This window comes from Hippocampus zosterae, chromosome 2 (genome assembly GCF_025434085.1).
Source record: "Hippocampus zosterae strain Florida chromosome 2, ASM2543408v3, whole genome shotgun sequence".
NCBI lineage: Eukaryota > Metazoa > Chordata > Actinopteri > Syngnathiformes > Syngnathidae > Hippocampus > Hippocampus zosterae.
The window spans coordinates 2,476,026-2,491,330 of NC_067452.1; the positions used below are offsets into that span (position 1 = coordinate 2,476,026).

Genomic DNA, 15,305 nt, shown 5'->3' on the forward strand with positions numbered 1-15,305 from the left:
TTGACTTAGACCTTGACCTTAAAATAATCTCGCAAGTATTTGCACTCACTCTAGTAAGTGAATTTCACTGCTGATATTTCAAGTATATCCCACTCATGAGATTTAGGTAAGAATTACAAGAAACTAAAAATTGTAGTTCGGAAAACATTAAGTAATGAAACGATTACCAATACAGTGATCCCTCACTACTTTGTGGTTCGTTTATCGCGGGTTCAGTGCATCGCGGATTTTTTCAAACATATTAAAAAAAAAAAAATATATATATATATATATATATATTTTTAAAAATCCTCATCTCACCCCTCATTCAGCTCGGGTCCTCTACCAGAGGCCAGGAAGCTTGAGGGTTCTGCGCAGTATCCTTGCTGTTCCCAGCACTGCACATTTCTGGACTGAGATGTCCGATGTTGTTCCCGGGATCTGTTGCAACCACTCATCTAGTTTGGGGGTCACTGCCCCGAGTGCTCCAACCACCACAGGCACGACTGTCACCTTTACCTTCCAGGCTCTCTCCAGCTCCTCTCTGAGCCCTTGGTATTTCTCGAGTTTCTCATGTTCGTTCTTCCTGATGTTTTTATCACTTGGGACCGCTACATCCACTACAATGGCTTTCCTCTGCCCTTTATCTATGATCAGGATATCTGGTTGGTTCGCCATTACCATCTTGTCAGTCTGGATCTGGAAGTCCCACAGGATCTTCGCTCTGTCATTCTCCACCACCTTCGGAGGTGTTTCCCATTTTGACCTTGGGGTTTCCAGTCCGTACTCCGCACAGATGTTTCGGTAGACTATGCCAGCCACCTGGTTATGGCGTTCCATGTAGGCTTTCCCTGCCAGCATCTTACACCCTGCAGTTATCTGTTGGATCGTCTCAGGTGCCTCTTTGCACAACCTACACCTTGGGTCTTGTCTGGTGTGGTATATCTGGGCCTCGATGGCTCTGGTGCTCAAGGCCTGCTCCTGAGCAGCCAGGATGAGTGCCTCTGTGCTGTCCTTCAGGCCAGCCCTCTCTAGCCACTGATAGGACTTCTTGAGATCAGCCACTTCAGTTATGGTCCGGTGGTACATCCCGTGTAGGGGCTTGTCCTCCCATGATGGTCCCTCTTCCAGCGCCTCATCTTCTGTTCCCCATTGTCTGATATATATATCTATATATCTATATATATATATATATATATATATCTATATATATATATATCTATATATATATATATATATATATATATATATATCTATATATAAATATATATAGATATATATATATATATATATACGTCGTCTTTTCTTCAGTTTATCACAACGCAACATGAATCGATTCAGGCTCCTGTGAGTCTCAGATTTCATCAGGAAGCGTAGAAAAAATGCAGTCACACGTATATACAGTATAGGCATAGTATGTTAATTATGTTAATTAGGGGAGGGCAGTCCTTCCACTTATGTAAAAATCTGAAACAAAGAAAGTCAAGCAAAGTTCGATCTTGACATGATGACAAAGTAAAGACCACTGCTGCTGGCCACAAATCTTGAGATTAGGGTTCCTCTTTGAGGGCACTTAACAGCCTTCAGGGACTTTTACGAGGTGGTGGAGGCAAGAAAACCCTCGGGAGCTGTTAATTAACCAATAATAATAATAATAATAATAATAATGCATTTTATTTAAAAGTGCCTTTCATGCCACCCAAGGACACTGTACAGACAATGAGAAAATACAATTCAAAAATTTGTAAACGAGACATTCAATAAAAACAGGACATAAAATCATAAAAACATAGGAAATGGAAGAGCTATGTGTTGTAGGCAATCCTAAACAGGTGTGTTTTTAGACGGGACTTGAAAGTGGAAAGAGGTGTGCAGTTTTGAAGGTCCGGAGGTAGGTTGTTCCAGAGCTTTGGAGCAGCGTGACTGAAGGCTCTGGCTCCCATGGTGCTCAGTCGGGCAGGGGGCACTGACAGGCGGAGGGAAGACGAGGATCTGAGGGAGCGAGAGGGGATATGCACCTGGAGAAGGTCGGATAGGTAAGGAGGGGCCAGGTTGTGGATGGCCATATATGTATACAGAAGCAGTTTGTAATTGATTCGATGTTGAACAGGGAGCCAGGGGAGCTGTTGGAGAACGGGGGTGATGTGCTGGTGGGAAGATGTTTTTGTGATGATACGAGCAGAGGCGTTTTGAACCAGCTGGATTTTATGAAGGGACTTTTGAGGTAGGCCGAAGAGGAGAGCGTTGCAGTAATCAAGGCGGGATGTGACAAGACTGTGGACAAGAATAGCAGTGGTACGGGGGGTGAGGGAAGGGCGAAGTCTGGTAATATTGCGGAGGTGGAAATAAGCGAGTGCGGGTGATGGTGTTAATATGTGAGTGGAAGGTGAGCATGCTATCCAGGATGACACCCAGACTCTTAACCTGGGGTGAGGGGGACACGAGGGAACTGTCAATGTTGAAGGAAAAACTGTTTACTTTGGATAAAGTGGATTTGGTGCCAAGAAGGAGGACTTCAGTTTTATTAGCATTTAATTTAAGAAAGTTTGTTGTGAACCATGTTTTGAGTTCGGAGAGGCAAGAGGTGAGGAAGGGGGGTGGGAGTATGGAGTTTGGATTGCAGGAGAGGTAGAGCTGGGTGTCATCAGCAAAGCAGTGAAAGTAGATATTAAATATACGGAGGATATGGCACAGAGGCAGGAGGTAAATGATGAAGAGAAGGGGACCTAGGACAGATCCCTGTGATACACCTGTGGTGACTGGGGCTTTGAGGTGAATGATTTGAGCTGGACAAACTGAGTGCGGCCAGTGAGGTATGAGTTGAACCAACTGAGGGGAGTGTGGGAGAGACCAATGGAGGAGAGTCTATTGAGGAGGATAGGATGAGAGATTGTGTCAAAGGCAGCGCTCAAGTCTAAGAGGATGAGGATGGAGACTAAACCGGAGTCAGATGCTATGAGGAGATCATTTACAATACGGATTAGGGCAGTCTCTGTGCTGTGGCGGGGGCGGAAACCGGATTGAAAGGGTTCATAGAGAGAGTGAAGGGACAGGTAGGAGTGGAGTTGAGCAGCAACAGTTTTTTCAAGGATTTTCGAGATAAATGGAAGGTTGGAGATGGGGCGGAGGTTATCAAAGTTGTTGTGGTCAGAGCCATGTTTTTTCAGTGTGGGGGTGATAGCAGCGGTTTTGAGGAGTGATGGGACAATACCAGAAGAGAGTGAGGAGTGGATAATAGCAGATATGCGACGAAGCACAGAAGGCAGGATTTAACAAGGGATGAAGGGAGGGGATCAAGCTGGCAAGTGGTGGGCTTGAATTTGAGTATGAGGTCGGATAATTCAGCAGTCGTTGGTGGAACAAAACTGGAGAAGAAATGACAAGGAGAAGAAGGTTCAGATGGGGGAGCAGGCAGGTTTTGATGAAGTTGGTGATGGATCTTGAGAATTTTGTGGTTGAAGTGTTCCATTATGGAGTTGCAGGTTTGGTGGCCGGAGGATTTTGTTCATGACGGAGAAGAGAGATCTTGAATTTCCTTCATTGGAGAGGATGAGGCCGGAGTAGTAGCTGGATTTGGTTTGTGCAATTTGGTCCTTGTATGTAGTGATATGGGTAGTGTACATGTCCTTATGGATGGTGAGACCGGTTTTCTTATAGAGTCGCTCAGGTTGGCGTTTTTTTTATTTCAATGATCGAAGAGCGGGTGTAAACCAGGGGGCAGATATAGAGAATGAAGCAGTCCTGGTCTTCAGGGGGGCGAGAGAATTTATAGTATTTGTGAGGCAGGCATTGTAGTGAGCGGTAAGGTCATCCGGGTTTGAAAGGGCGTCTGGGGGCGGGGAACGGTCGATAATGGAGCAGAAGGTGTCAATGTTGATATTTTTGATATTACGAAAAGAAATGAGGCGGGAGGTTTTGATTGTATAGAGACAGAGTACGTTGTTAAAAGTGAGGAGAAAATGATCGGTTTCAGGAAAAACATCAGCAGTGGGCTTGGAGGGGGAGAGGCCAGAGCAGCAAACCAAGTCCAATGTGTGGCCTTTGATGTGGGTGGGGAAGTCAGTGAGACAGTGTATCGCGAGACTCTCCAGGTAGGATGTGAAATCTCTTGTGAGTGGCAGGTCGGAGTTGTCCATGTGAATATTGAAATCTCCCAGCAAAATTAAATTTGGCGAGAGAGTGGATAAGTGTGTGATTATACTGGAAAATTCATTGATGAAATCGCATGTGGCTTCGTGGGGTGATGAACGGTGGCAATGATGGTTGGCGTGGGTCCAGGGAGTTTAAACACCATGCATTCAAAAGAGCTTGATGCAGGAACGGAGACTGGTAAGACTTTCCCCTTCTCGCGGTGGATTACCGCGAGGCCTCCTCCACGGCCGTTGCCACGGGGACGGCAGATGTAAACAAAGCCGGGAGGAGTGGAGTCATTCAGAGCAGCGAACTCGTTTGTTTGTTGCCAGGTTTCTGTTAAAACGAGGAAGTCAAGTTTGCGTTCCGCAAGTACATTTTGAATGAGGTGTCCCTTGTTCGTGAGTGAGCGGATGTTCAGCAGTCCAAAGTTGACAGCGGAGGTGTCGTGTTTGACGGCGGCAGTGCCGTTAGCCGACCTAGCCAGGCGGGCTACTGCATAGTAGGTGGTGTTGCGGCGGCGGTTTCTGGGAGGACGTCGAGAAGTGGACCAGGTCGAGTTGATTGAGCCAGGATTTTTGTAGTCAACATGTCTACGCGACCCGCGGTGAATGTAGCGAGGTCGAGGCAGGCGAGCGATGTCAGGATGATGGTGCAGTTCCGGCGGTGGAGGCTCCGGTGCAATCCTCCGGATCCGGAGAAGATCCGCGACAGAATAATGGAGTAGTCCTGTTACTGGATGATGGCAGAACGAAGAACGAAGTTGTGCCGTCCCATGACGAGGGAGAAAGGCCGGTGCGGTGACAGCCGGTAAATTTAAGCTACCGGCGTTAGCCCATGGACTAAGATTTCGGGTTTGATTGACCGGGTGAAGCTATGATTTGTTACATCAATCACAGTCCAAACAGTCCAAAAACAGAAGAGCAAGGAAAAATCAGAAGAAAATCTGAGCTTTGAAAAGTTTGGAAAAGTTTTTGGAGTGAGAAGCGGCGACATACACGCCAGCGTCCTCTCACCCCGGATGTCATAGCAAGGTGACAAAATGCGCATCGCACCAAGGGGAAATATGATCTAAACTTCACACTACATTCTTTGTTTTAAGTACTTCAGCAGATGTTTAGGAAAGAGATTAGTATCAATAGTACTCATAGCAAGGTGACATTCCTCAACAGTGTTCTACTACTACTTCTAGCGGAATAATTCCTTAACATTATCCAATGGGAACGTTCATCATGGGATGGGAACCCATTTTTCTATTTATTCATAATCAAGAATTCTGATACTCAAAAGTATAATGTTTCAATGGTAAATGTTTGAAAACTATGCATTAACAATGAACATTGCATCAGCAGCAGTGTACGCCACGTTTATTCAACAAAATAAATGGATCAAAATATGTTGTACTCATATGGCATCATGAATACAGCATACCACCAAATCAAGAGTATTTTTCCAGTCTCACACTGCAAAGATTAATTTACTGGTAGTAATTAATACAGGTAAGTTTTGATGTGGCTTGACATCCTCTTCCCAAAACGATGCATGTGTAATCTACTCTCAATTTGCTGAAAGAATCCACACGTCATTGTTAGTTCTACCGACAGTAAACATGAGCATTACTATCCTGTACCTTGTGACAAATGTTTTATTCATAAAGTTACCATGCTACAACCAATAAATTATCGAATAACCAAGACTGTGTCATAATACTTTTCATAGCGATTAGCCTATATATCTAATGACCAACTTGCCTCGGAATTGCCTCGGAATCGTGCCTCCCGTCGTATCTCGCTCTCATGTTCTGTGCATACGTCACAGTTGAGTTTAGTGGTACGCACTTCGGACGATTCATACGAAAAATCAGACTGGCATTCCCATTTCTTAAATGTTGTAATTAGTAGACCTTTGTGTGTTTTTTCGCCACCATCTAAAACTGTCATCTGCGTGATTTCTCAGTTTGCGGACTAAAATAGCAACCCACGTGCGCTCATAACGTTAACTCCGACCCCCCCCCCCCACCCCCCCAACACTGAAAACAAAACAAAACGAAAGTAAATCACGTTGATCACACAGGAGAGATTTGATCGCGTACAGTCAACTCATGAGCAGTGACTTTTATGGGAAAGGATTTTCTGGTGCCGTCAAAATGATGCCACGGAAACGGCACGCTACCGATAACGATCGTAACCGTGAATGAGATCTTAAGGCGTGCGGCATAGTTTTTTTTTTGAATGAGAAATTTCCTTGCGTCCCAAAATCGCACATTATTTGGAACTGTGCGTCTCGCGGGAAAAGTGTGCATCTAGGACGCGGGACGCAGAGGTAATGAGATGGCTGGTTTATCCTCACAAGGGTGGCAGGTGTGCTGTAGCCTATCCCAGCTATCATCAGGCAATAGGCAGGTTATACTCTAAACCAGTGCTTTTCAATCTTTTTCGAGCGAAGGCACATTTCTTTCATTGAAAAAACATCTTGTGGCAAACCACTAGCTGAAAAAAGCGTATTCAAACAATTAAGTGGTATATTGTTATTTTAAGCGTTTTTTAACATTGAAAAAAAAAATAACGCTATACTGTATTGTAACAGCTTGACTAGGAATCAAATCAACACCAATCCAATATTTTATAATCTTGCATATTTATTCTCACTCAGTGTAATAAATGGTTTGGATGAAAGCAGATCTGATATCCTGGCAGCAATCGATAGAAGACACACAAAGCTCTTCCTAAACAGCTCTCATTCTTTCTATGTGTAAGCCAGCCTTGATAAGACTGTTATTTTATTGTTAGTTTCTGTAGGGTGATATTTTTTGTGATACTGCTGTTTCCGAGGGACAATGAACGCACCGCAGCGCTCGGAGCGAGGACCCGTGAGCGAGAGAGACAGAACATTCTCGCACTTTCCCAGGCGGGTCGAAACGAAACAACGATAAATGTAAACTTGTCCTTGAACCTCTACCTGTACAAGATAGTAAAGTTACCTGTGGCAATCTTTCATTTTTTTCTTTCCAAGGCAAGAGAAGGGTTTAGAAGAGATAACGTTCCTGGTGTCACGTTTCGGTTTTGCGGTCTGGCCAGCAGGTGCCATGAGCGGACTTTCTGGCACACCTGCTGCCAATCTGTAATCTTCAGACTCAGCATTTAAGGACTCCTCCGCCATTCACATGTTGTGGGAGTATTGTCTATGGCATTGCTATCTTCTCTGTTCTTTGACTTATTGGCTTTTGACCTCGTCGTGATTTCGCGTTATAGTTCTCTGTACCCATTTTTGAATTTTCTAGCATTCAATTTGTAACATAAAAAACAGTCAGGAATGAAGTTGGTGTAAATGGAGATTGTTGTTCTGTTTATATAAGATATAACTGTGCCGTTATAAAAGAAAGAAAAAGGGATTAACCATTGTACCGACACGTGCGCTCCATAGCACATGTATTAGCATCGAGCTAAGCTAAGCTCACGGCGAATAGCGCTGTTGCCTTCGTTCGAGCCAATGTTAGAAAATCGTTATTTTCCCTAGTCGATTATTGGCACGTTTAGTGAATGCCTTGCACATTTTGTGCAGGCTGTTTTTTTTTTGGGACTCGCAGACCATCAAAAGATTGGACTACGTAGTCTGGAGATTGGATGGCACGTGGGACGTTGGTGAAGGACATCTTGGACTTCAAAGCCACCCGTCCCCTTGGAGGGTGGTAGGAAAGTTGAAAGGATTTCCCTCTTTTTTTTCTGACGAAACCAGCATTTTTCTTTTGTTGTATCTGAGATATCAGTCGTTTTTTTTCATGGGTAAGATCTAGAGCTATCAATTTAGCGTGTTTTTATTGGCATTAATTTAAATGAATTTTAACGGGATTAATTTTTTTCTCGCGAGATTAACGCGGCACACTCACAAGCGGATGTTACATTGCTCTATAAATACACCAGAAACAAAACAACAAGCACGCTGCAGAAGTCCACGCCTATGACTGTTTTGCCAGCCATGGCAGCGCGAGACACCGAAAACGGAAACTTGGAGTTCATGAATGGAAAGTTTACTTTTAAAAAGTTGCCCGATTGCTCCACTGACAAGACCAAAGTTATCTGTTCTTTCTGTTTGCCCCAGCAGCACGGGGGAAGTGCTTGCGCTTGTTTGTACGGCCGACAGTTTTGAATACAGCGGCACATAAGGAACACTGGGGTCCGGGGTCTCGTTATTCTCCAACAAATATACAGAAACACTGCTGTGTTCAAAGCAAACTTGAGAAAAACGAAGTATGCAACCATGGTTTAAATCCACTATAGGCTGAGTACTAGTTTACCTTAGATGTGCACTTTATAATCTTATATTGCTCTGTTTTGATTTCATTAAAAAAAGCTGGGCGGCCCGGTAATCCAATGGTTAGCGCGTCGGCTTCACGGTGCAGAGGTTTGATTCGAGCTCCGGCCTCCCTGTGTGGAGTTTGCATGTTCTCCCCAGGCCTGCGTCGGTTTTCTCCGGGTGCTCCGGTTTCCTCCTACATTCCAAAAACATGCATGACAGGCTGATTGGACGCTCTAAATTGTCCCTAGTGTGAGCGTGGATGGTTGTTCGTCTCTGTGTGCCCTGCGATTGGCTGGCAACTAATTCAGGGTGTCCTCCTCCTACTGCCCAAAGACGGCTGGGATAGGCTCCAACACCCCCCGCGACCCTAGTGAGGATCAAGCGGTTCGGAAAATGAATGAATGAATGAATAAAAAAGCTGCTAAAGCAGCTGTTGTGTGACAGAATATTTTTTTTCACTGTTGTTGATGGACAGTAATATTGTGTGAGAGATTATGTGTGAACAACTGCTCCAAGTGAAAAATGTTCATTGTTTGTATTTACTGAAATTGTTATTTCAGTAAATATTTGCATTTTGCACATAGAAAACTGATTCATGATTCCAAGTTGATGAGAGCATTAAAATGGGGGGAAAATAGGACAAAAAATATAAAAGGAAATTCTGAGACGATAAAAAATGTGTGAGTAATCACGATTAATTTTTTAGTTTATTAGAGTTAATTATGACAGTTGCATTTTTAGTTAGATTAAATATTTTAATCGTTTGACAGCTCTAGTCAGATCTGATACCAAAAAAACAAGAAATAGAATTTAACTTATGTTTTCTTCGTTGTTCATCTTTATGCATTCTGGTTCAGTTTCCCATCTACTATTGTAAATATTTACTCATTATATATATATTTTTATTTTATAAAAAACTCAGTGTGTCTTCTTTCCGTTGGATGTTTCTCCTTGACTCTAACTAGAGTCTGCTGTTGCCAATCTCACTGTGACCTTAAGTAGTGCACCCTAACTCAAATGGATTTGATAAATTGACACACTTTCCCTTGACTGACAACTTAATAGAAGGGTGCCACAAGTAGCTGCACCTAGGGTCGCTACATATGGTTTACGTTTTTACAGCAGTCAGGCAATTGCTTTAGCCACTTCGGCTACGGTAAAAGTAAATCCATTTGAAAGATAATTTTCATTGTATTGCCGCGTGCCGGAAACTTCGCTTGTCTCGAAGCGTAAGGTGTAAGGCTGCTGCTCCTGCCGGTATGGAAGAGTACTATAGGCACTAGACCGCACAAACATACATATTGGATAATTTCCCACGGCACGCCTGACAATATCTCGTGGCACACCACTGCTTAAACTGTTTGCCAGACAGCCAATCACAGTACATAGACACCCAAATATTTAAACTCATTATCACACCTAGGGACAATATGTTAATGGTATTATCACGCAGTGGTAAACGTCTCTTTTACTTGCATAAAATAGCACTTAAAATATTGCTTGCAGAGTCAATGGCGTTTATGGTGGCCACCAGTGTTAGCTACTTTTCTTAGGCAGTACAGTAATATATTAAATGTAGGCAGTAATGAAGAAATATAACGAGTTACTCATTATATGTCTTAATATTTTGACAGGTTCTGAGTTCCAAAATGCATTACAATTTCTGGACCACAACACGGACTCACTTCACACGAAAGCAGTCCATTACATCACTTACAGCATAAGCTATATTCATAATCAGTCATCACCATCAGATTTTCTTGACTCCCTCGGGAGTAACAAAGTAAGTACAATCCATGCATCCACCCATCCATTTTCTGAGCCAGTTATCCTCAAAAGGGTCGACCGAAAGATGGCTGGGGCAGGCTCCAGCACCCCCCGCAACCATTTTGAGGATGAAGCAGAGAGATCTTTTGTTCTGCTTGGCACTACTCCTGTCCGACCCACCCATATATCTCTGCTTGCTGACATGGTCAAACGTGCTGTCTTCTGTGTTGATTTAGCCTATGAATGTTTTTTTTTTTTTCCCGGAAAACGACCATTGAATTAGTCAACTGGACTCTCACTATGGATGAAATTTTTCCGACGAAACAAGTAGTCAGTGAGAAGTCTTCTTGCCCTTCTGGGACATTTGATGCTGGGTACACTTTTGATCCCTGACGAAAGTGAAGATTGATTCGCCTGACAAGACTGTCCATAGAGCCTTTTATTTGTGTCATGGACCAGTTGAGACAAGTCCATACTTTTCGCGGACCGGTGTCATGGGAGAATCCCGCCTATTGCGTTAGAGAGACCCTCACCACGACAAGTAGGAAATTTTAGAGACAAAAGGACACGGACACCCATGGCAAGACACTGGCCAGGAGAGATGAAACCACATTAAGTTGGTCGGATCTCTGCAGTTTCATCCCATTCCTGAGCTTTTTATTAAGAGTCACATGAATTGCAACAGCACAATCAATACGAGAATCAATATGACATGACACGTATGGGGACTTCAACCCTTGTTCTATTTGTTTACTCTGTCCATATCTGCGCTCCTCTGTCTCTGGATTTATGTGTATTTGAAGCTGGGCGTCCAGGTTGCCCTGACTTTGTCAAGGGTGGCAGCCCTACGTGTGTTCGTGGGATTGTAGTTAGTATGCTATTCTGGAAACAATGGTAAAATGAGTGAAATAATATATTTTGCTACACATACACATATACTATATATGAGTATATGTGTAGTTGTTATGCCATGTATATGATTAGAACATTACATTTGATAATATGGTTATATATAATTTCCTTCTCAACTGGCAACAATTTTTTTCATCGCTTATAAATTGCCAGTTTTAAACCACCGGTGCTGACAACAAAGATAGTTATTTTATAAACATGTTTTCATTCATTTCAAACCGTTTTATTCAAACAAAATGCAGAATAATATCAATTAACAGAGTGAACTAAGAAATGGACCAATCAGGAATTATAAATACGCGTTGTAATGTAAACACAATAATACCGAAAACATGATCCGACATCCTGCGTTGGCATTTTGCTACTTGCAAATGTGACTGATCAAAAGATGACACGATTGATTGCTTCTTTCATCCGCTGGCTACTGGCTTGTTATTAGCGACAAAACTGCTAATGTTTACGTGGGCAACCTCTGCTCGCATTTTCATGTTTTCCGCTTGATCACTTATGTGTCTTGCCTTGTTCTTGAAGACATACCACGCGCGACAGCTTCCTCCTCCACATTGCTCTGCAGATGCCGCCAGGAAATGAACTTCTCTTGTCCAAATCGCTTCATTATCGGAAGTTTCGGCTGCCCCATTTGCTGCGCATTTCACTTTTTTTCTTCTACTCTTCCTTTCTGCGGATTCTGTCTATTTTCAAAAACCAATGTTAGAAGGTGGACTCCATTTGGCAATTTCCAACACGACTGCTCACAGCTCTCAGCTTCATATTTGAAAAGAGACCTGCAGCTTGTCTTTTTTCCACTTGCGTTCACGTTTGCAGCATTATTGTTGAGCTACAGGAGTTCTCTCATTAAGTCGTGGCTCAGGTCTTATTTTTGGTCACGTAACGTCCAATGGAACCATAGATTTGATTGCCCATTCTCACTTCCATGTTATTTATTTTTTTTAATTTTATTTTTATTTTTTACATAATCAGAGATGGGCGGCCCGGTAGTTGAATGGTTAGCACGTCAACTTCATAGTGCACAGGTTCAATTCCGGCTCCGGCCTTCCTGTGTGGAGTTTGCATGTTCTCCCCGTGCTTGCGTGGGTTTTCACTGGGTCCTCCGGTTTCCTCCCACATTCCAAAAACATGCATGGCAGACTTATTGAACACTACAAATACACACAGTTACCACACCGCTCTTTCCTCGTCTCCCACTGTAGTAACAGTGAAGCCCAGCGCTACATACACTTTGTCAAATTTCCTTATCTTCATTTTCGGGTGACTTTCTTTTGTCTCATTATCTTCGTCTCTCTCCACCTTTCTTTTCATATCGTCTTTTCATATAGGAACTCCGGTTCCTTGGGAACCATATCCGGCCTGTTTTAGATCCCTCCCGACTCCAACATACCTGATTCTCAAGTCAACTGTAAGCACTTTCAAACAGCCATCACTGCATGCAAAGTGCTGTACATGGAGCAACTAACATATACAACACTAAAGCAATAAATCAGTAACAAAGATGTTAGAAAGCATGCAACAGTTAAAATTAGATCAAATCTGAGTCATGCTGAGTCAAATGCCAAAGAATACGAGTTTTGAGGCAGGTTTTAAAGATGGGCAGCGAAGGAGCCTGCTCAATGTTCATTGGGAGGTCACTCAGGGGAGAGGGACCAGAAACGGAAAAGGCTCAAACCCCTCGAGGCCTCCGTTTTGTTCTTGGTACTTCTCATGTCTTTTCCAAAGACCTGAGGCGCAGGTGTGTCAGGGCGGATGAGCTCAGAGAGGTAAGGTGGCGCGAGGTCATTTAAAGATTGGAAAACAAATAATAGGATCTTAAAAAGAACTCCAGAATATATCAGGAACCAGTGAAGGGATGACAGAGTAGGAGTTATGTGCTCCCTCGAATACCAGTTCCAACTGTTCATGATTGTTTCAGGCCTCTACGGAGCTTGCTGATGAGCTGACCGTTTGAATCAGGTATGTTCAAGTAGAGAGAGATCTAAAGCAGGCAGGATATGGCTATCGAGGAACCAGAGTTCCCTAACCCTGCTCTTGAGGTTTTGTTTGCTGCATTTCATACCGCCTGCCCGTTGCAAAAAACAAAACAAAACAAAACAAAAAAAAAAAACTACACATAGAGGTCATGCTCTCTATGCACTCTCTGACAATGAGGGCACCACTGCCGCCTGCTGGAGTGGATGTGCAATCACATTTTATTCTATTCTTTTCGGCAAATAAAGGATGTTCCCCAGCGTCACACGCGCCCCCCTTGGCACTACATTGCTCCCGACTTTTTGAGAAGGACTGGGCTAAAGTAACTCCAAACGGACAAATTGCAATACGCACCGCAAGAAAAACAAAATGAAGACTTTGGAGTGGCCTAGTTAAAGTCCTGATCTGAAGACTATTGAGATGCTGTGGCATGACCTTAAAAAGGTGGTTCAGGATTTTAAAAAACCCTCCAGTATTTCAAGTTTCAAGTCAATTTTATTGTCAAATGTGCAACATACAGCACAAATGAAATTTCTTTCCTCTCAACTACAGGAGAGAGAGTCCAATATGGCTGAATTACAAGAATTCAGATGATTGGGCCAAAATTTCCCACAGTGCTGTGAAAGACTTATTGCAAGTTATTGCATCTATTTTTGGAGTCAGGTTGGGAGTGGGTGGGGTCAGAAAAATATTGGTCAGTGGGCATCGCTCCCGATTGCTTGCCCACGGCAACAGGTGTGGTTGTTTGTAGAGAATGACATCAGAGAAAAGTGATACAAAATGAGTCAGTGTAGTACATCATACATTGGAGTCAAAGTGTTACAACATCCTTCTTTAGTTTTTCAATAACTCATTTCCAATATTTATTTTAAATCACTGACATGAACGACAGCCTCCAAGATGAGGATGAACAGCAGAGGATGAACACCATCTCAGTGTCGTTAATGAGTCTTCAAAGCACAAATATGATATATTGTGCAGGTGGGTTTTTCAAAACTCACAAAAAAAAACAACCTGTGAAATGATTCAGTAGTTTAAGTAGTCTTTTCTTCTGCCGCTGTTTTCCAATTCCATTCCTTAGCTCATTTGTTTTTCCAACATTTTCTGTTTGAGAGTTGATTCCAATTTATTTATTTATTTTACATCTGCTGGTGGTTCCCTCCAGCGGCAGTGGGAGGAAGCGAAGCACTGCCACCCTGTTGGGCATCCACAAATCCCATCCTCTGCCTCCTCTTCCTCTGCTCAGTCATCTACACACACACACGCACGCACGCGCACACGCACACACAGTCAGTAGAAATATGATAACGTACACTCATGTTAATGTCTACTGCAAAAAACAAAGATGGCTGCTGCTCCCTGACTCCACACCTTTGTTTATAATGCCTGTGTGTTTTTCTTTTGTCATTTTTCTCGGGCAGTTTTTTCCTTGCTTCTAGTCTAGTGTTTTTTTTTTTTTTCTAGTCTGCTATTTTTTTAAATAACCTATTTTTAATAAATTTTGCATGCGTTCATTTTTTAAAATAGGCTTTAAAAAATACATTTTTGCATTTTACAATTATTTTAAATATTTTTTTCATTTTTTTATAATCGGCTTCCTTTTTAATCTTTACATGTATTTTAAGATTTATAAAAATACATTTTACACAGTTTGTTAATATTCCGTCGGTTATTTAAATACAGTTGTACATGGATTTACACGTGTGCCCAATTTAATATTTTTTTTCCTGAATTAACAGCTGCCACTCACTTTTTTAACTTTGTGTGATGAGGAAAATTTGAGTTACGAGTGTGACTCAGACATTTTACCACTCGAGTGAAGTGATAAAAAACAGAAGCAAAAAAGGTGGGATTTCTACAATGCAAATCAGTTTAAGAACAACATTTTCAGTCAAAGATTGGTTTTACAGTGAAACTCCTCTACAACGAAATAATGTTTGCGACAAGAAATTTTTAGAGACTTTTCACTATAGCAAATTTATCTCAGATGTAAACACATCATTTGTCTTGTGTTATTTTTGTTATTTTGACTTCAAAATGGCGCCGTGAGAGTGGCTGCCTTTCCAGCAGCTCCTATTTTTTTGTTGTTCTACTTCTTCCTTTTGTCACGTCGCGTGCTCGCCAGCAGGTGGCGGGTTCTCCCGCCGCCTGTTCGGCACACCTGCCCGTTATTTCGGGCTGATTACGTGCCTTTATTAGGCGACTCCGGCAGTCATCTCACTGCCGGAGAATTCCTT

At 42.7% G+C, this 15,305-nt stretch overlaps 1 protein-coding gene across 3 annotated transcripts in view; it reads right to left on the bottom strand.

Annotated features, from left to right (window-relative positions):
* Positions 1-10,753: 10,753 nt before the first annotated feature.
* itpr3 (inositol 1,4,5-trisphosphate receptor, type 3) overlaps positions 10,754-15,305 on the bottom strand; it is a 255,817-nt gene continuing 251,265 nt past the window's right edge. For all 3 annotated transcript variants that reach the window (XM_052058664.1, XM_052058663.1, XM_052058665.1), the window contains one exon: positions 10,754-14,318. In XM_052058664.1, the coding sequence (XP_051914624.1) occupies positions 14,208-14,318 (111 nt within the window). In that variant the 3' untranslated portion in view covers positions 10,754-14,207. The remainder of the gene's footprint in view (positions 14,319-15,305) is intronic.